This window comes from Neolamprologus multifasciatus, chromosome 8, assembly GCF_963576455.1.
Source record: "Neolamprologus multifasciatus chromosome 8, fNeoMul1.2, whole genome shotgun sequence".
NCBI lineage: Eukaryota > Metazoa > Chordata > Actinopteri > Cichliformes > Cichlidae > Neolamprologus > Neolamprologus multifasciatus.
Window position 1 is genome coordinate 24,885,702 of NC_140446.1, and position 21,186 is coordinate 24,906,887.

Consider the following 21,186-nt stretch of genomic DNA (forward strand, 5'->3'; position numbering starts at 1 on the left):
CTTTTTTATTTAATGTAAAATTATATTTTGTTTTAATTTACTTTCAAATTCTTCAGTTGCTGAAGGGGCTGCATAGTTTTCATAAACTGCATAGTTCAGAATAGCTATAATTGTACCAGATGGTTGCGTTCAGTTAAGTTGGACTAGACTGTAATACAAACCGTTCAGTTTGTCAACAATAAAACTGAAATGAGAGAAAGACTGAGTGTGAGACTTTGATATTAGATAAAATGAATATTGATAAAGTTTACCTTTATGTACAGAATCTGAATATTGCAAAATATTTAAAAAAATTGCAATAATATCGTATCGTGCGTTAAGTATTGTGATAATATCGTATTGTGGGATGTATGGTGATTCCCACCTCTAATAATAAAGGACCACAACCTACTAAAGACTTCCGTCTATAGGAGCCTTTTGGTATGCAAAACTCAATTAAACAACTGATTCTCTATTCTTTATTTTCTTCTTATTTTAGGAAGGAGATAAAAGCACATGATGTAATGAACTGTTTAGTTTTTTCCCTGTTATATTTCTGTAGTCTGTTCATGGTACATTCTACAAAAACATTGTAGTGATATCATTGCTTTTTCTTCATCACTTTTTACATTGTGTAACTCTTCCCATCGTAATTCAAAAGACTGTCTCTTTCTTCTCAAAAGAAGTAAAAATTTTCTCATTTAAAAAACAAACAAACCCCAACCCCCCCCCCCCCAAAAAAACAAAACAAACAAACAAACAAACAAACAAACAAACAAGACATTTGCTATCAGGAGTTTTCATGTTTATATTATTTTGCCAATCTCAGCATTTTTCCTGGCACATAACAGGCCTTAATAGGCACGACGACGTTTGACTAAATGACATCTGAATTGGAAAACTGATTTCAAAATCTGACAATGTTTTTTTTTTTTTTTTTTTATGTAGAAAACTGTGAATTCATGTAGACTATGTGCAAATTCTGACACACAAGTGAGCCAGATTTTAACAAAGTCACGATCAGAACCAGATCAAGTCTTGTTTTATTTGTGAGAGGATTAATTGTTTGCATGTGGGACTTTCCTTAACAATCACACTGTTTTGTGAACACACCTGTAAATAACACCGCAGTTATTTCTGCTGCACTCTTTCACATCTACTTCCTCTATGAGCCCCCTCAAAAAACCCAAACTAAATCACAGTTTTCACCACAATATGCAGCTGCTCTGGTGCTCGTCATTGCTAACGCGCATGTTGATTCTCAAGAATTCTCGAATCAAGCTTTGCTAAACATCTGCAGATTTGGATTTGAAACTTTGTGCATGTTCAAGGCAGAGGGTGCTGCTAGTGCTCAGGCTTTAGCAAACCTTTAGGGCCACCTTTGACGGAGTGCACTTGCATGGCTGGAATCTGAATAACACACTAAACTACTGCCCGACTGTTTGGCCCTGAATGAGCAGGGCCACCTGAGAGCCACAAACACTGGAATCAGTAAGTTGTCCTCAACTGGCTGGATAGAACTCAGAGCAATGTTTATGTGTTTATTTATTTTTTACTAATTATAAAGATGCATCATTTCCATTCTTATTCCTTGAAGTTCCTTTAGCTTTTGTCAGACATGGACACAGCTACTGCAGACCTCTTTCGGTTAAAATCAGGACATTCTGTGTTTAATATGAAGGTGTAAACAGTCATGATGCTAACAAGTTCATCTCTATGACACTGACAGTAGTTGCACTATATTGTCTATGAATGAGGGTTTTAGATCTAGCAACATCTGACGCACAACTCGGCCTTCTTAATGAAGGTAATCTATTTTTATAATTAAAAAAGTCAAGTTCTACATTTACTTTGTTAGCACACTGATACACACTTAAGTAGACATATCAAATATTAAATTTAGGCTTATACGTAAAGTTGATTAATTTCTATAAGTTACATTAAAAACTTATTCCAGCTTCTAAACTGACTGTGCCTGAAAGCTCAACTCTAAGGATTACAGTGTCATTTGCTGTTAGATCAGCCCTGTAGTAAACTCAAAGAAAGACTCCAAAAAAAAAATGAAATAAAACTACAAACAGCTGGAATCAGCAGCATTTGTCTTTTATCCAACTGAGCTACTCAACATGCAGGAGATACACATTCAGAGTGATGATGATTTATTTTTTATTAATTTCATTATTATTTTTAGTAATGGAAAAGCAAAAAGGATGCCTTTTGGACTTGATGTTGGGTATTCAGAGCTGTGGGTACATCTGCCCCCAGTTCTTTGGTGGCACTCGGGAGGATTTTGTTGGTGCATGGCAGCCCTCTTCTGGCTCTGAGATATTACTGCAGCAGATAACTGTATCATGCTCAGTGACATAACATGTAAAAATATTGGATTTTCCACTCTCATAGAGTCTAGTCTTTCAGTATTTTCAGTAAAGTTGGGTCTAGTCCTGTTCCTGTTTTCATTATATGAACTTTGTTTCTTATCCAGTTAGCAGATTGGAGGAGAGAGAAACAGAGCTCAAAAAAGAGTACAATGCCCTTCATCAGAGACACACTGAGGTAAGAGTGTGAGGAGATGTTTGTGTGGATGCTTTTACAGTAAGCTCAGTAATATTATTATTTTTATAACTTGCACAGCATATAAATAAAGAATAAGTGAAAACGTGCTGGGATAAGCAGCCAAGAAACTCCATATGGTTTATATATCCTTTAGATTTGATTGGTTGATAGCTGTTTTCTGTATGTTAGTAATTTTAAGATCAGATTATTTTGCAGTGTAATGATATTAAATATGTCTCATTATCCCAAAAAACATTAATCAAAGTAACAGGTTATAATCTCAGCGTGACAGAATTTTTCACTGAACTAATGCGTATGTCTGTGTACATTTAACATATGCTGTTCTTTACCTGCATATTCAAGTTTATAAGGTTATTCATGTGCATTCATATGTGGGGAGGACTTACCTGTGACCACACAATGGAGTGTTTTCAAACACCGTGATAAGTAATGGATCATAAGTAACTGCACATCAAAAGTCGAGCCTTTTCTTTTTTCAGGAGACCATCAAGAATCAGCTTGAGTCTTAAATGGAAAAAACAAATGTAACAACAAATTGTTGAGGAAAAGAAGAAAAAGAATGATTTTAAACACGAAGAATCTGACTGTAAATGAGGTTTTTGCTGAGCCTTCAGTCTGTCCCTGTCTGCTGTTCATTATTTATCACTAACTGTTGCCTTAATGTCTAAATAAACCTCTGAGGCCTCATCAGCCAACTGCTAATCTGAATAATGTTGAACAGGGGAGATGAAAGCCTAATGAAGGCTGTCACCTACACACTGCATCAACATGGTTCTTTGTAAGGCTGACTGTCACAGCTGTGGACCCAAAGCCCTTCATATTCATTAGTGCAGTTTGTATCAGTGAGATCACTTCATGTCCTAACGATCGTCTCGCGTGTATATCTTCTAGATGATCCACAGCTACATGGAGCATCTGGAGCGGACTAAACACCAACATTCAGCGATGACAGCAGAGCCCTCAGATACAGGAACATCAGTCAGGACACGGTTAGACAACTGCACTGTTTTACTTTTTTTTTTTTTCCTCTCTTTTCTTTTCTTGTTTCATATTATAGTTGGAGACAGTTGGGTACCTTCAATATTTGAACCAGCACAGGTACCTGAGAGTCCATATTTCACATTTGAGACTTTTTATTTATTGAAAACATTTTAACTTCCTCACCACAGGGATGTAATAAAAAGGAAGTTCAAACAGTCAGGCTTTGTTTGTCTTTGCAGGCTTAAAAAACCCAAAATCCCAGTAGGAGATAATTGGTGTCACGGTGATGATTACCAACTTTCTCTGTTAACCCGGGCTTTCTGCTTTGGGCTCTCCACGTGCTCACCCACAAATGGGCGAATCCATGCCTCCTATTACTCTGCAAATTGATAATTAGGACTGTTGCCTACTCGAGCCACACATGTTATAACAAGATGATGCTGATGAAATTGTGATTTTTTTATTTTTATTTTTTTTTTAAATTTTCTATAAAATCTATTTTAAAAAATAACAGTATTACGACACAGCAGCACTGTTGCAAAGGAGACAAGAAATTAATGAGATTAGTTAATATTTGTGTTTAGCAGTGAACATGATTTTAACGCTGAGTGTGTTCTCGGCGCTGCTGTTTATTTCTCAGGTGAAAGGCGTACATGAGAGTTCTGACACTTTAAACTGGATACATTAAAAACAGTAAAGGTTACAGTCGCACAGACCACTAAAGACATGGAAATGTAAAATGTATTTTATTTATTGGACAAGTATTGTGTGTGTGCTGTTATTCCAGTGATGTAAAAGAGACTTGGAACCAAGTACAACAACATTTATATTTTCTGCATCATCATCTCAAACAGTGGGAGTGCACAGTTTGTGCTGCTGTAACTTTACAGCTTCATGTTAGTAAGGTCCAGCTTAACAATTTGCACACAGAGTCTTCATTGCACTTAAAACATGCTGTAAACATGCTGAGTCCATGCTGTTAACTGTTAAGTTAAAACATTTACAAGCAGGGTAAACAGTCCAATTTCTGTGATAACTTATCCTGCAACAGGATTGGAAGCTATCGCTGCCTCTCTAAAAGCATCATCATCCTCAAATAAGTGCAAAATTTAGTCCTTCTGTGAAGTCGACATTCATGCTGTCAGACGTGGTACATTCAACTTTGACAAGTATTTGGTTGTCCAGATCTTTCCTCAGATTAGACGTGTCTCCATAACCAGCTTTGCATTTTGATCTACAAACATCTGCATCAAAATTTGAAAAGTGTAGCCATAAAAGTTGAAACACTACGTTCGACCCGCCATTGTGGGAGGTGGCGTGCTAAATTATCCACCGAGGCTAACAAGCTTGGTAGACATCCATAAACTGCATGGAGGCATTATAAAGACAGGCATAGGACTCAAATGATGGTAACATATGACTGGGGTACTCTGTGAAGTCAAAAGCTTTTATTACCGCAGTAGACTGGTTTAAGGTCAAATAGCTGCAACACAACTTTTAATTCAGTGTGGTTTATAATCTATCTGCTTACAGTAGAAATGCAGTATGCTTTTTTTTAAAAATTATTTTCTGAGGTCAGTCTAAGCACAAATGATCCAAAGCTGTGGTTTCAGTTTTTTCCCCTCTTTTCTTGACTTTGTATGATGTTATTTATAACACAACAGATATCACTGTGCTCATCATTAAGAGTGCAGGGGAAGTTGTCAAATGACAGCCTCACTTGTACCCTTAATGATGGTTTTGACACCTCAGTGTATATCAATAAAAACTTGATTTGATGACCATTTGAATAGAATTTTTCAAGGGTAGCTGCACAGGCAGAGGCTGCTAATTTCAGAAAAGAACCTCAAAGGTTACAGCTAGTAGCTTTTCAAGAGATAAAGGGTTAATGTGGGCAGCTCGTGCACACAGCTCTGTCCAGAAGCCCCACCCACCTCCTGTTCAAACTTTCTCTTTACAAAGGGCAGCCAATCAGAAAGCAGTTGGCTTAAAGTGAAGGGGCATATATACAATAAAGATTATTATGAAGAGCTAATCACACAAAGCTACTCTAGCGGAGTCCAGGACTTAAACTATTGAGCTGAAAATGAGCAGAATAAGATGCCTACAACATCAGCATGAAGCATGTTAGCCTTGTGACATTAGCGTTTAGCTCAACCTAACATGGCTGTGCTCAAATAACTGAACATGCAACACGTTCCAGGCACAGATGCATACAGATTGCTATACTGAGCTTACATATATAATCTAAATGTAGTAATTTAATTTTATTATAACTTGGACTTGAACTTTGGACTCAAACCTAGGCCGCTGCTTTGTGGCCACACAGCCTGTAGTCACTTGAACACCCACTGAGCTAAACTGAAGCCCCCCCCCAGCATTTTTTACTGTTGACAAACTTTAACATTAGATACCTGATGCATTCAGTGAATGCAGTTTCTCACTCGCACACACACTCTCGCATGCAGATGCACGCACTCTCTCACACGCACGCTCGTTTTGATCAGTCTCCTCATTTTGCAGTAAGCTGCAGCCTGAGAAGAGGCATATGGAACGAGCTGCCTCAGCATCCAAAAGGGAGAGGGAGATGGAGAGAGAGACGGAGAGGGAGGGGTGGTAGTGGGTGCTATCGCACGGAGAGAGGGAAAGCGTCAGTGTGTTCTAGACTGCACAGTGGCTGCCGTGTGGCATCTCGGCAGAGGATAGGAAGAGGAAGGAGGAAGAAAAACAATCACCTTCCAGTGGAGTACTACCAGTCTCTGTCTGCTCCGGATCATCTGCCGCGCTGCTCTAATCTCTGACTGGTGCTGAAGCCACCAGGATTACTGTTGTTGTGATTGTTGCTGACACATTGCTGCGCTTCTGACCTGCTCCCACTGTCTCTTGGTGCCTCAGCACTGAGCTGCAGAGCCCACAGCTCTGCACTCATTGGGGACGTTGACCTAGGAGGATACAACATCTTTGACTTCTGCCGTAGATGTACCCGCAGTAGTAAAACCGAAAACAGCAGAGTGCGGTTACCTGTCTCCGGCGAGGCGAGGGGCCATGATTTGGGGGGGCCATGAGCCCCGGGTGTATGCTGCTGTTTGTTTTTGGCTTTGTAGGGGGAGCGGTGGTCATCAATTCTGCTGTGCTAGTCTCTCTATCAGTGCTGCTGCTGGTTCACTACTCTGTTTCTACCGGAGGCTTACCTGCCCTGCCTTCCTTACCCTCCTTACCGAGACCCAGCAGGTACAAAATATGTTTGTTTGTGTTATGTTGCGTAGTTATGTGAAATCAGTAATTGCAGCTACAGAGTCTTTGAAACCTTGCAGTGTTGCTGCCATGTGGGTGCGTTTGTCTGACACTATCAGACTGCACTCTAAAAGTAGGTCAAAAGAGAGAGAGGGATGTGAGTGGCATGAGTCATATCTTGACTAAATCATCTTTCCCAATTTCACTTTTGATATTGGTGGTTTTGGTGGGTGTACCAGTTGATAATAACCATCTTTTGAAAGTAAAACTGAAAACTGGTGCTGGTAAGCTTAACATGTAAAATATATTTTTCCCCCTGTTATGTTTCAAAAAGTGCTGCTCACCATCAGTGTGTGACTGCTGTCTATTGTTTTTTTTAGGGTTGCTTTTAATCGCTGCTTGCCAGCTGCTTTATTCCCCATGGCAGCCATTGTTCTCTTCACTCTACAACAGTTTTTTTTGGTCACTGTAGTGTGAAAAGCTGCTTGTGTGTATTAGCTCGATGCAGTGGAGAATGCTGTGTTACAGTTTGTGTGCATCACTTCCAGGCAGCTGAGCTGCCAGAGTTTATTTATTGAAGCTGAAGCTGATTTCTTCCTAAGCTGTACATTAATAACACAGATCACAAAATGCACGTTTTCTCTGGTAGAAGCCGGTAAAGTTGGCTTTGTGTGACTTGTCTGAGCCTAGTAGTTGGGAGCTAATTGAGTTTGTGAGGCAACAAGTTATTTTTCTCCTCCCACCACTTCAGTGCCAAGGGAGTCTTTGCTACGACACCTCTCTGTGAAATCCCCACTCAGTGTTGTCACACACTTTGTGTTGTTTTGTCTAACTGATTACATCATGATGATCTGCTTTCACTGCACTGGAAAATGTCCATTTAATTTAGCAAGATCAAATTAAATGGAAGATTTTTTGGAGTATAACAGTAACTGTTTAACAAAACAGAACAAAAAGGATTCAGTTCAGTAAGAACCCACGGTTTGTATAGTATCACATAAACTACACTCATCCATTCCTTTCTAATTAAGACCTCTGCTGCAAAATAAACTTAATCTTTAGCTCTGCTAGCAGTGTGACTACAATATCTCAGCAACTAATGGAATAAACATTGTTAAATTTGGTATAGATATTCAGGGAGCTTATCAAATTCAGTCATGATGAACTTACTAAGCCAATTCAAGGTGGATTTGCACAAAGCGTAAAATCCTCTATCATACAGACCTTGTCAGTCACTTGCCAAGGGAATAATATTCTTGGGATAAGTTGTTAACTTTAGTGATACCTTCACCTTTTTCTTTATGAGCACTATAATCAGGTCAGAATTGTAATTTTAATTAATTAATGCTGTAGTTTAAGACCAACTACTAAATAATTATTAGCTTACAACTTGTGATTGCTAAGACAAACGTGTGCATGGATAATTCTTTGCCGTGGGAATGACCAATGGCCTTTCTGTAGAGCTTGGAAGTATATTTGTAACTACAGGTGTTGCTGTTGTGGTCAGTAGAAAGAATGCAGGCTTAAAACACTTTACTTTTTAAACTCGGAAGATATTTTTTTTATACAGTCTGTGGGAGTGACCCACAGCACCCATGTGGCAGCTAACGTCAGTCTATGTGGCTTTGTTTTTAAAGCCTCACATGCTGAGCAGCCAGACTAAAACGTAGACCCGGAGTTTTATTGTTCTGATAATGCGGCACTATTGTTTTTGTGCGAAGGTTATGCCTTTGAAAATTAAAATGATTAATGTGGACGTAGCTAAAGATTGACCTCAGAGACCAGCTCACATAAGTCTCTGAGGACAGCACCTTGATGGGCTCTGATGGCACTGTAGGTATGCTGCAGCAGTTAATTTCCAGTAAGAAAGGAAGAGTTTTCATTTTCTACTATGTAAGGCTTTATGTCTAAATATTTAGTATTTGAACAAATAAAAACAAACTGCTGGTATTTGAAAAATATGTCTCATTCCTTTAATTTTTTTTTATTCTGAACATCTTTTCTACCTTTTATGTATTGAAGGAAATTATTCATTTACATCTTGTTTCAGTGTTTTAATGAAAGTGTTTGGATGATTTTCACATTTTCAGTTGGGATTTTTAACTTTGAAATGGCTAATTGTAAAACATTATAACAGACCAGTCCCTTAGAAAATCGTTCACTCCTTCCAAAGTTGTTCTCATCACGTTTGAGTTATCCCTCTTTCTGCGTCTCTCTGTCTCCAGGAAGGAGCGTCCAGTCTCCATGGGCCTGTTCCAACTTCCTGCAGCTGATGGCATGACCCCTGACCTCCACAGAGAACCCGTGGACACCCCATCTGAACCATGGAGATTCAACAACCTTAGCCATCCACGGTCTAACACCAGCCTCAAGGTACGACGTAGGCAGGTCACGGTTTGCACTGTTAATTCATTCCAAAGAAAGACTTCTCTTCATATCAACAATTCCAAAGTGTAAAGTTAGCAAGCTTCCCACGGATCAGATCTATGACATCATCTCGTGTTCGCTTAAGAGTTTGTGAAGCTAAATCGAAAGCATCCAGTGCCAGCAGAAACACCAAAGAAAGACTACATTTCCATCCAGAGAGAAAGGGTTGTTCAGTGTGCCTAGAATTTTTAACAGCGCGTGCGAGAGATGGGGTGGCGTGGAGCCCAGGAAACAGGGAAAGTGGTACCATTCGGGGGCCTGCCTTTAACCTCAGGGGAGGGTAGAAAGGACAGTGTGTCTTCACATTGTTGCTGTTGGTAACCATGCTTCCAGCAAAGCTCCATCATGAATATTTATGAGCATCTAATAAGTATTCATTTGTAGTTATTACACTAGTACTGGGTCAAGAGGACGTTTTAAGAGTGTGAAGGTGAAATAACATTCAGTTATCAAAGTTTTGCAATGCTGGCATATCCCAGTGTATCCTTTTTCCAACTTAGCTTTTACACAATGACACAGTTTTACGCTTCACTCTTAGTCCAGCTGCACAGCAGCGCCTTTGTGTTTTGTCCTCTTAGTTGACATTTTCAGAAGATTTAGAGTTAATGATCCCATTCCCCCGCCACGTTCAGCAGCTTGTATGTGTTTGTGTGCAGATGTTTTTTTTGGAAGCCACAGTCAACAGTTGAGCACTGTTCTCCCCCAATTGGCTGTACAGTGTAACTATAGCAACAATGGAGTGACGCCATTGTGCAGACAAGTAACCTGAAAGGAAATACTCCCACCGGTGCAGAGGGAGGAGAATAGGTGGACTCGGAGAGGGAAGAGGGATTATGTTAGAGGAAACTGTAGCATGGATATAATTTAATTCTCTAATACTGTCTGCGAACGCCTCTTTATCCCTTTTGTGTTTGTCAAGATGACAGAGGGATCTGGATGATGGCGTTATTGTCCTGATTGATTCTTTTGCATCAGCACTGTCCTATTTATGGGATAGAGGTCTCCGGCATTAGAGGATCAAAACAATTGAGGCTTAGAAAATCGAAATGCCTCTGCTAAGTGCTCGTGAACTTTAGAGTACGAACGTAATACTTGAAAGTTTTGATTTGATTGACTTTTATAGAGAGATTTTGACAAAGTGTTGACCTTTACTGCCAAAGGAAGCCTTGAACAGGACTCACTGCTATGTTTCATAAGTTCAGGCCTTTCCCACACTTTTCCTGTTGTTGGCTTTTGAGGGTTTTTTTTGTGTGTCCTGTTTGGATCTTTAGCCATCAGAATTGTTGTCTTAAGGCCAAGAAAGAAGCCAAGCGGATTTATTTTACCAAGTGGATCATCATGGCCTTGCCATATTGGTCCATTTGATTGACCTTTATTATAATTATGTATTTATTTCATTTTCGGTTGCTACAAACAGCACAGACATGACTGGGGGATAGGACAGGGAGAAAGAATGAAAGAAAGAGAAGGAGAGAAAGAAAACCAGAGGGGGAAGAGACGGTGAGAAAGGGGGGAAGAAAGAAAGAAAAACAAACAAAACACCTGGATCACCTGTATGGAGAAAAAAAAACAGAAGAGAAAGCAAAAAAAAAAGAGCAACATAATAAAAACAGCACCATCACAATAAACTAGCTAGCAGTAGATAACAGTAGATACTAAATATTAAACGCTATTGTGCAGCACGCAAGATAGACAGCGCACAATGTGCTTTGAGGCAGCAGCCAAGAAAGGTGTAGTCTGTGAACACCTGTGTGGATCAGCATGCTTGTATTGCAAAGGTTTCTCCATGTAACGATCTGCTAGGGAGTGTGGAGAGCCATAGCCCCGTCCCCCAGGCTTTTGAGCTTTTCATCTTCCTTAGAGTGGTTTCACATCAGCGTGGCCACTATATAGCAGTAAAACTATATAGTGTGTTTAGTGAATAATTCATTTCTAATATTTCTCAGCTTGAAGAACTGTTTTCTCCAGTCACAGTGGAAGGTGAAAGTTCACCACAGACTGTACCCAATGTGGATGTTGATCAGGACCAGGTAGAAACTATAGCCTGTGCATCCACCTAATGTAGTTCTGTGCTCTGTGTCTTAGGTGGTTTGCAGGTTTTGCAGTGTGTGTGTGTGTGTGTGTTTTAATATTTGCTCATGGTAAAAACTAAAAATACTTTAAGTCCCAGTGATAATGCACGATGCTTGCCTAGCAACAGAGTGTTTTAGCAGTATCAGAAGGGGAAGTGCCTCTTTGCCTCTTTTATTAAATGAACTAGAAACAATAATTCAGGTTTAATGACATTTTAAAAGATTTGTGAAGTTGAGCTGTTTGGGGCCTGCATCCCAGATTGAGGGAAACTTGTAGTTCTTAAACCTGTTTAAATGTGGAATGATTCTTTGAGGCAGGATGGACTCTGCACCAGACCTGTAGCAGTGCACCACTCCTGGCATTGAGGATCCTAGAAAACAGATCAAGAAGCTGGTTATCAAGTGATCCAGTTAATTAGCAGATAACTACATGTGACATCCACTAAACTGGGATTGATGTCCTTTATACACTTTTAGTAATTACAGCAGCAAAAAATGCCTTGTAGCGGAATATACAGTGTAAACTGAAGACTGTCGGAGGTGAGGTCAGATAACTGAAAATCAGTCAAAAGTGACGTTTCTTATATCGGAATAATCGGAATAATCCTGCCCATGTCGGGGACAGGTTTGACTGGAAAGCTCGAGCGGCTTGTGCCAAAATAAAAATGTGTTTTCTGTCATTGAGATACATTTTTGGTTTTTAGTAAAGATGACATCAAACCAGATGATGAAAACTGCAGGATGGAGTAGTTTCAACACTTGGAGCACAGACATAATACAGAGGAAAAAAGTAGTTTGGCGTATTTACAGAGTAAGCCTAGTGAAGTTTATGTACAGTGGGGGAAATAATTATTTGCTATCCTGCTGAATTTGTAAGTATGTTCACTTAAAGTAATGAACAGTCTGTTATGTTAATTTCATTTTAATGGAGAGTGAGAAAGAGAGAGAACATGAACCACAAATAAAAAAACAAACAAACCCCAAAATCAAATTACACAAGTCATAAAAAGATTTGCATGTCATTAAGTGAAATAAGTATTTAATCCCAAAGCAAAACATGACAGTACTTGGTGGAGAAATCCTGTTTGGCGCGCACTTTGAACAGTAAGACATTTCTTGTAGTTGGTCACCAGGTTTTCGCACATCTCCGTAACGACTTTGGCCCACTCGTCTTTACAGAAACTCTTTAAATCTGCTGCTTAGCGACTCAAAGTTTCAGATTTTTATGGCAGGATAGAGGTCTGGAAACTGGCTAGGCCACTCTTTTTGTTTTTTAGACACTCGTTTGATGCCTTGTCCGTCTATGATATTGTAATATTTTAGCTTTAATTTAATAAAGGGTTTGTTTAGCATGTTGCATTCTGTGTTGGGTTATTTTGTGTATCCGTGTGTTTAGCTGCATGGTAAAATGTTCCTATTTTAACATGGTTAACACATAATGTTCTGTTTGAATGGAGGAAATGTAGATTCTCCTTACTGATGATGTTCTAGTGGAACTACAATTGAATGACAGTCATTTTTATGTGAACTTTGCTTGGCTTTGTTATGAATGCAGTGAGGTGCACATAACCTACTTTTTACACTTGATAAGGAGTGAATTTTAAAGTTTTAAAGACTTGCCGTTTTCCTCCTTCACCTTAAGGATGAACTGTCCCAACTGAACTGTGGGAGTTCCAAGTCCAACACACAAACCAACCAGAGCGTCTCTAAAAACGGAACACCTGTGTCTTTACAAGATGGGGGGTCCAAATCCACCACTCCCTCGCTGGGGGGTGCCTCTAAATCAAACACCCCCACATCTAACTACAGCAATAATTCTCAGTCCACCACACCACTGTCTCCTTTTGATGGTGGTTCCACTGGCATGAGTCCCATGTCTAGTCTTGGGAGAGGGTCTGCTTCTGATGTTGCCATGGAGTCTGTGGACACCCCCTTAAAGGACCAGGAAACTTCAGATGGCCACAACAAAAACCTGGACTGGAGCAGTGGGAAGCCAGAGAGCAATAAGAACATAGCAGCGGTGCAGGAAGGACAGCAGAAGGGTCCTGAGTCTGATACTACACCTCTTAAAGAGGATGGTCAGTACTTCTCTTATCACAGCTTCTCTGTTGCGGTAACATGACTGCACTCCCTTGTAATTGTTCTCAGTTAAGACTGTGCCAGTATTAAATCTGTGCTGGTTATAGATGGAGCAGATAGCCTGGAGAAGTCTGAGGTGCAGGCCATCATAGAGTCCACCCCTGAGCTGGACATGGACCTCGCTGGCTGCAGAGGAACAAGGTACAGCAGTAATCTAAGAATAATTATGTTAACAATGAATAATATGAAAAGATATATATGGATAGATATCTCGATAGATAGATATCTCTATAGATAGATGGATAGATAGATATCTCTATAGATAGATGGATAGATAGATATCTCTATAGATAGATCTATATAGCTTTTACATAACTATTAAAATATATATATACAATTACACTCATGTCCATCATATTCATTATAACCTCGCTAATGAGCCTCACCTTATCAGTCCTCTTTATTGCTGATAAAAGTGTTAAAGTATTGCAAAATCACGCATTCTTCTTCATGATAATAATCCTTTTCTCCCTTTCCTCTGTGTCCCACCTGTCCTTTCAGCACACCAACTAAAGGCGGCGTAGAGAATCTAGCATTCGACCGCAACACCGACTCTCTGTTTGAGGAGCTGTCGTCTGCAGGAAATGACCTCATAGGAGATGTGGATGAAGGAGCTGACCTGCTGGGTAAGAAGTCTCACTCTGTCAGGAGTAACGATGTAGCCTCAGTCTTTAATTTTACTACCAATTTTACCCTCCTCTCGTATTCTCTGAATTGTCTTTCCTTTGGCTGTCGGGCATTATCATCTATACAGATGAGTTTTCTGGTGTGTGTCAGTGAATTTCCCACTCTATTAACTAGCTCATCGATTTCCTCATTTGTGTGTATAATGTGTCCGCTCTGTGACGTTTCTTTCCTGGATAGGCAGAGTAAATTATAGTGCCTCTGCTGTGCTGTGAAGAGCCGTGATGTTATAAATTAGACGTGTTAAAACGAGAGCACTTAACCTACTTACAGAGTCTCATGAAGCGCTTTCTTATTCCCCTTTGCATGACTCTCAGACTACAACCTTTTAGGTAAGACTGAGAGAGTTAGTGTGTAGGACAGACATACATGTGTAAGAACTTAAAAATACTGTCAGTAAGATTTTGATTGATTTTTTGATTTAATATCGGTCTCTGGTCATTTTCAGGTATGGGGCGAGAAGTTGAACACCTTATCCATGAGAACACCCAGCTGCTAGAGACCAAGTGAGTAATCTCTGAAATGTTTTGGAGGCGAGCTGTTCAAGCTGTGCCAGTTTAGTACACAAGTATTTTATTTCAATGATGACCAATGCAGACTATTAAGAGCAGCAGAAATAAGTGTATCCCAGAGTGCTGCAAACCTGCCAGCTGCCACAGGGCGAGAGGCGCCTGGACAGGTGAGCCGCTGTGGTTGTCTGCAGACAGACAATCACTCACACTCACACTCAAACCTGCGGTTCATTTAGAGGACTCAGTTTGGACCTTTTGTACTCACAGCTTCAGACACCAGTGAGTACAGACATGTCATAAACTGACACTGTGCCTTGCTAGTTAAAGCCAGATAAGTATTTATTTATTTATTTATTTCTAAAGGCATAAGAGGGTCCTATGTTGTCACAAGCTGTTAATAAATCTGTGGTCCAATATGTCACTGTGTCTCCTGGTGCACGCACAATGTGGCTGCAGATGAATTAATAGTCATGCAGAGAGAGTGTTCGCTGTCCGCCTGTCTGTCTGCAGTGAGTTATGGTTTAGTTACAGCTGGTCTGTGGGCCTTTCTTGCTCGTGTTATTGTTGGTCCGTGAGCCACCTGCAAAAAATAGCGGAGTTGTAACATCCAAAGCACTGAAGTGAAACAGCAGCAGAGCAACAGCTGAAAGTGTTAAAAACAATGAAAATCGTCCTCTGCAGCCACTGTCTCTGCTTTTCATGCTTTATTTTTGGATCTTTGAGGTACGTGTTTCTCCCATTCCCGATGAACTATGCTATTACTCCCTGCTGTACTTTGGCACCAGTTAACATTTGACAGATGCATACATGATTCATCATCTGCCTTCCAGCAGCAGTCAGGATCTCTCTCCTGCACTCTCTCCGACCGAAAAGAGTATACGGATGGACACGTATGCGGGACCATAAATTCCACTTTACTTCATTTTAAAAATGAATGATGAGTGGAGTCATGTTTCCACCTTTAAAATAACCAGCTGGGCTTTTTTTTGACTCTACTTGATAGACTTTATGGATAAATGAATATAGAAATAACCAATATTGATGAACAGAGCAATGGCGCCCCCTTGTGTTTAAAATCGATATTACAGCAGATTGTGTGTTTTTCTGCATATGTATTACTTTTCAGAAATGCTTTGAATGTGGTGAAGAATGACCTGATATCTCGTGTGGATGAGCTGTCGTGTGAGAAGGAGGTACTGCAAGGAGAGCTGAATGCTGTCACACATGCTAAGACCAAACTGGAGGAAAAAAACAAAGAATTAGAGGAAGAACTTAAAAAGTGAGTCGGCTTCAAAACACAATGTATAAATGAATTGCCCACCAGTCGAGGGTCTGCATTTTTACAGTTGTTATCTGTCGCAGAGTTCGAGCAGAGCTGGACGAAGCCAAACAGAAGGTCAAGATTGACAATGAGGATGATGTGAGTCCTTGATGCTTGTTATTTCTGCTTGTTGCATTCGTATACAAGTCTGAGCAGCGTAGACTGTCGAGGTATTTGACTTCTTTAAGTAAAGATTGGTCTCCTGCCTGCAGAGTGATGTGCCTACAGCACAGAGGAAGCGCTTCACCAGAGTGGAGATGGCCAGAGTGCTGATGGAGAGGAACCAGTACAAGGAGAGACTCATGGAGCTGCAGGAGGCCGTCAGATGGACGGAGATGATCCGGTAACATGATCATCCGAGTCCATATATAAATGTTCTTCTGCACACAGAGCTGAAGTAAAATATATGCTAAGACAGGAAGTTTGTTAGAAATTGTTACAATTTTTTTGTTTGTTTTTTTCTTTCAGGGCTTCAAAGGAGAACCCAACTCTTCCAGAGAAAAAGAAGTCCAGCCTCTGGCAGTTGTAAGCTCGAGTGTTTTTGTTTTTTTTAACTTGAGGACTTAAATCACAACTACCATGATTGTTGATATTTATTGCTCTTCTTCTGTATTCCATGTTTGAATGGTTTCTCCAGGATGTAGGTAAATCTGACATGATAAACATAACTGACCTTTGAAGCTCTCATCTTATAACAAACCCCTAACAGAGGAGAGGAATCCAGAGAGCAGTGCCTCTGATTTCAGTAGATTCTTGATTACGTTTTAAAACAGGTTGTAAAAATCAACCTCAGAAGCTTCCGAGGCAGCTGTTGTTCTCCTTTGTTAGAGTCCATAAGGATGGAGTTTGGTTTGAGGCTGGGCACTATTTGAAGCAGTTCTTTGGGACTGGAATAACTGCACTTATAAAACCGTATCTGACAAATGTGCATCTCTGCCTTTTTCCTGTGTGTCCCTCTATTCTGCCTGATGTTGTGACGTCTGTGTGCAGGAGGTGTGTTGGGAGGGTTGGTGTAGAGTGGGGAGGGAACTCAGAAATATGGGTGGAGTGTTTTGGCTGAAACAGTTAAAGATATAATAGATTTAATAGAATCTAACGCCACATTTAAAAAAATAAATAAATTAAAGTAGCTTTGCATGATTCACAGTTTAAAGCGATTCTTATTTATCTGGTACTGTGCCTCTGTGTGTAACGAGCGCTTTTAGCTCCCTTCTCCATCCGTTTAAGCCAGCTTTCTCCTGATTGGCTGTCCCTAACAGACAAAAGATATAAATAGCAGTTGGAGCTGGTGTGCTCACAGTGGGCAGTTTTCCAGAGATGACCATATTAGGGTTTTCCAGTCTCTCTGACAAAAGTCCAAAAGTAGAAAGAAAAACAGTCTGAAAGGAAGAATTTAGAGCAGTGTGAGGCCTCAGAGGATTTGCTTGCACATACATTAATTATATATATATCATATATACACTAAGGAAAAGGATAATTGGTCCACTTTAATTGACAGATATTTTGTTATGTTAATTAGAAAAATGGTAAAAATGTATGTATGTATGTAGATAGCTACTGTAGGGGAGTTGTGGGAATGTGAAGTTGTTTTTGGTCAGGCCTGTTCTGCTCTGTGTTGACTAACATCCTAGTCGGTGCTCAGTATTAACCCCGCACTCCTGCTCTCCAGCATTCTGAATTTACAGGTGCTCTGATGCTTTTCTGTTTAGAAGACGAATTAATTCCCTGGTTTGAATGAAAGCTAGCATGGCGTGTTGGCATTGGGAGAGGAACCTTTTTTATTCTTAAACCCTACCTGTGTTGCTGGAGCTACTGCTTTTGTGTCCGCCCCTCTATATGTTTGTTTGTGTGCTTTTTTCCCCCTCTTTCCCCCCCCCTTTTTCCCTTTCCACTTCCCTGCCCTTACACCTCCAGTTTCAGCCGTTTGTTCAGCTCGTCGGGCGGAGCAGCCAAGAAGCCGGCAGCGGAGGCCCCAGTAAACGTCAAGTACAACGCACCCACCTCTCAGATTCAGCCGTCCGTCAAGAAGAAGAGCAGCACCCTGCAGCAGCTGCCCAGTGACAAGAGCAAAGCCTTTGACTTCCTCAATGAGGAGTAAGTCAGAAAACACACACACTGTTAGTCGTGTTTGCTGAGATTACTTTTGGAGCACTGACCAAAGATCACAAACATCCCACTCATATTCATTGTTAATTTTTCCAAATATTTTCTTCAGTGATAAATTCTTTGATCCAAGTGTCCAAAAGTATTCAGCTTGTTTTAGCTTTGCTATTGAACTTTTACACTAGGAAATAAAAATCCCACTTCAAATGTTCCATTCATCCATGGTCTTCCACTTCAGGGTTGCCTATCCCAGCTGTCATAGGGCGAGAGGCAGGGGAGAACCTTGGACAGGTCGCCAGTCTGTCGCAGGGCTAACACATAAAGACAGACGATCATTCACACTCACATTCACACCTATGGTTAATTTAACCTAACCTCACTAACTGCATGTCTATGGACTGTGGGAGGAAACCCGAGTTACCGGAAAGAACCCACACGAACATGGGGAGAACATGCAAAATCCAAGAAAGGCTCCGGCCACGTGGTGCTGAACCCAGAACCTTCTTGCTGTGAAGCAGCACTGCTAACCACCGCGTCACCTTGCTGCCCTTCAACACACATTTGATAAATTAAACATTTAGGCTGTCAAGATTTGAGCTCTGGTCAGTGCAGCCACAAACTACAGAAACACTTGTGAGTTGAGGAGAAGTGAGACAAGTTGAGAATGTGCAGGAAGACACAATGGACAACAAATCAGTAATTAAATCAAGGAGTAAGTCATCAGTGTTTCAGCAGTTTCCTGTACCTCGCTCAAAATCATAGCAGCCTACCTGCACCTCAGTCTGACTGAGAAGCGGATGCCCTGATCTGTAGTCATCTTTCTTTAGTCAGCCATAAACTGTGTAGAGGAGCTGAGGCAGTAGTATAGTGGCTACTGACATGAAGAGGAAAAAAGAAAAATAATCAATGAAAAATTGTCTTTTCTTTTATTTAGCCTTGTCATCTATGAGTTCAATTATTTCTCTTAACTTTTCTTGTCCGCTGTCTCTGAACTTCATTCAGTGGCTGTGACCGTATGTAGCAGGGGAAGAGGAGCAAAGTTTAGCGCAGAAGAGAGATGGGGAAATGCAACATGGAGTCGAGTTAATAGCGGCTATTTTGTCCCGCAGAGCGCCAGCTGATAGTGTGGTATCCAGGCGAGAACAGAAGAGGGCTCAATACCAGCAGGTCAAAGCCCACGTCCAGAAGGAGGATGGCAGACTGCAGGCGTACGGCTGGAGCCTCCCTAAGAAGTACAAAGTAAGCAAAGGAGAATATTAATTGTACCAAAGGGAAGTTCACACTAGAACAAAGCTTTGAATGCAGTTACTGTTTGTGTGTTTGGCTTTTCAGGCTAACGGTGGTCAGGCAGAGAGCAAGATGAAGAGTCTACCTGTTCCTGTCTTCCTCAGACCGCTAGATGAGAAAGATGCTTCTATGAAGGTTTTAAAGATTTGGTTCACAACAGGAAATATGAACATTTTGTCTCATAGTGTGGTGTAAATTATTAGCTTATTATTCATATGTCTGACTGCTGTATCTGTGTGTCTGTGCTTCAGCTGTGGTGTGCTACCTGTGTGAATCTTTCTGGAGGTAAAACCAGAGATGGAGGTTCAATCGTCGGGGCCAGTGTGTTTTATAGTGACGTGTCGGGACCAGAGAGCCCGAAAAAGAAGATTGGATCTCAGAGCAGTCTGGATAAGCTGGATCAAGAACTCAAGGTACATACGCACACACTTTGATGTGATCTTTGACCTAAAATGCTGATTTCCAAATTTTTTATTCTTTGATTCTATTAAAGTAACTTTGTTCAAATTAATCTTTATTTGAATTCCGATGGGTCTTGCTGTTGTCTTTTGGAAACTAAAGGTTTGTTAATAAGTAATTTATTTTCCGCTTCCCTGTTTTTGTGGATCCAGGAGCAGCAGAAAGAGCAGCGGCACCAGGAGGAGTTGTCGTCACTCGTGTGGATTTGCACCACCACCAAGTCTACTACTAAAGCTGTCGTCATTGATGCCAACCAGCCTGGGAACATCCTGGAGAGCTTCTTTGTTTGTAACTCTCACATCCTCTGCATCGCAAGCGTGCCAGGTCAGTTAATCAGTGCATCTGTATCCCACAGTTGGAGACATTTTTTCTTTTATTGTCCTTTTTGTGGAGATAACTCACTTGGCGTTCACTGGCCTGCACAAAACGCACATCAGTTATAAATAACAGCATGATTTCTCTATTAATTTTCTTCAGGTGCGAGAGAGACAGACTACCCAGCTGGAGAAGAAGTGCCTCCAAACTCTGAGGTGGGACCGGTGGGAGATGGCAACTCTTCAGCAACCAGTACCAGCTCAACAGGTGGCGATAGCGTGCTGGGAGGCATCACAGTGGTGGGCTGTGAAGCTGAGGGAGTAACAGCTGTTCCTCAGACAGCAGGAAAAGATGGGGAAGCCGGTAAGAGCTATCGGGATCACTGCAAAGGAGTCTTCTTCTTATACATTTGCAAAAATAAAACTACTGTGCTTCTACATGATTGGTTCACTAAGAGATAATCTTTTTCCCCAGAATCCAGACCAGCGGAAGAAGCCACAGAGGCGACAGAGACCAGTGCAGAATCTGCTGACCAACGAGAAAGCCTGCGGGAAATCTACACCGAGCACGTCTTCACAGATCCACTGGGAGCTCAGCACAAAGTAGAGACTCCAGCCAACTACTCTCAGAGGTAACATCAAGAGGCAAAGTGGTGTTGTGATCCAGTCTTGCTAATAAAAGCTTCACTTTGTTTCAGAGCCATAAACAAACCACAGAGCAGCAACAATAGCTTGCTGTAAACCATTTACTGTATCGTGAGCTACATGTAAACATTAGTGAACGATTACTGCAATGCATCAGAGCTTCAGGTCAGGCTCTGTTCCTGTATCACTCATCGACCGTGTGCCTTTTACCTTGAAACATGATCTATACTGAATTATACTGTCTGATCTGCATGTTTAATGGCTGCATATCTGGCACACACTTTATTCCTTTGTTAATCAGATAATGTGCAAAGAAGATCTTTGAAAGATCTTCAGAAAACTTGGAGAACTATGGCTCCGGCCCCTTTGAAATCTGGCTGCTTGTTGAGAGAAAAAAGGAAAGAAATGTGGGACGATTTGAGACTTTTGCTCAGTCCTGTATCTTAATCCCCAGT

At 40.8% G+C, this 21,186-nt stretch overlaps 1 protein-coding gene across 6 annotated transcripts in view; it reads left to right on the forward strand.

Moving 5' to 3' along the window:
* The window catches only part of spag9b (sperm associated antigen 9b), a 42,154-nt gene that overhangs the window by 15,415 nt on the left and 5,553 nt on the right, over nt 1-21,186 (forward strand). For 2 of the 6 annotated variants that reach the window (XM_085170336.1, XM_085170341.1), the window contains exons 3-21: nt 2,462-2,532; nt 3,445-3,542; nt 8,994-9,141; nt 12,910-13,345; nt 13,454-13,547; nt 13,908-14,032; nt 14,408-14,422; nt 14,539-14,596; nt 15,729-15,881; nt 15,965-16,022; nt 16,136-16,266; nt 16,392-16,448; nt 17,838-18,017; nt 19,136-19,265; nt 19,359-19,448; nt 19,565-19,726; nt 19,925-20,096; nt 20,250-20,450; nt 20,562-20,718. In XM_085170336.1, the coding sequence (XP_085026462.1) occupies nt 2,462-2,532; nt 3,445-3,542; nt 8,994-9,141; nt 12,910-13,345; nt 13,454-13,547; nt 13,908-14,032; nt 14,408-14,422; nt 14,539-14,596; nt 15,729-15,881; nt 15,965-16,022; nt 16,136-16,266; nt 16,392-16,448; nt 17,838-18,017; nt 19,136-19,265; nt 19,359-19,448; nt 19,565-19,726; nt 19,925-20,096; nt 20,250-20,450; nt 20,562-20,718 (2,536 nt within the window). Of the gene's footprint in view, nt 1-2,461; nt 2,533-3,444; nt 3,543-4,039; nt 6,766-8,993; nt 9,142-12,909; nt 13,346-13,453; nt 13,548-13,907; nt 14,033-14,407; nt 14,423-14,538; nt 14,597-15,728; nt 15,882-15,964; nt 16,023-16,135; nt 16,267-16,391; nt 16,450-17,835; nt 18,018-19,135; nt 19,266-19,358; nt 19,449-19,564; nt 19,727-19,924; nt 20,097-20,249; nt 20,451-20,561; nt 20,719-21,186 lie in introns of those variants that run through there. The other 4 variants (XM_085170337.1, XM_085170339.1, XM_085170335.1 and 1 more) reach the window with 3 other exon arrangements.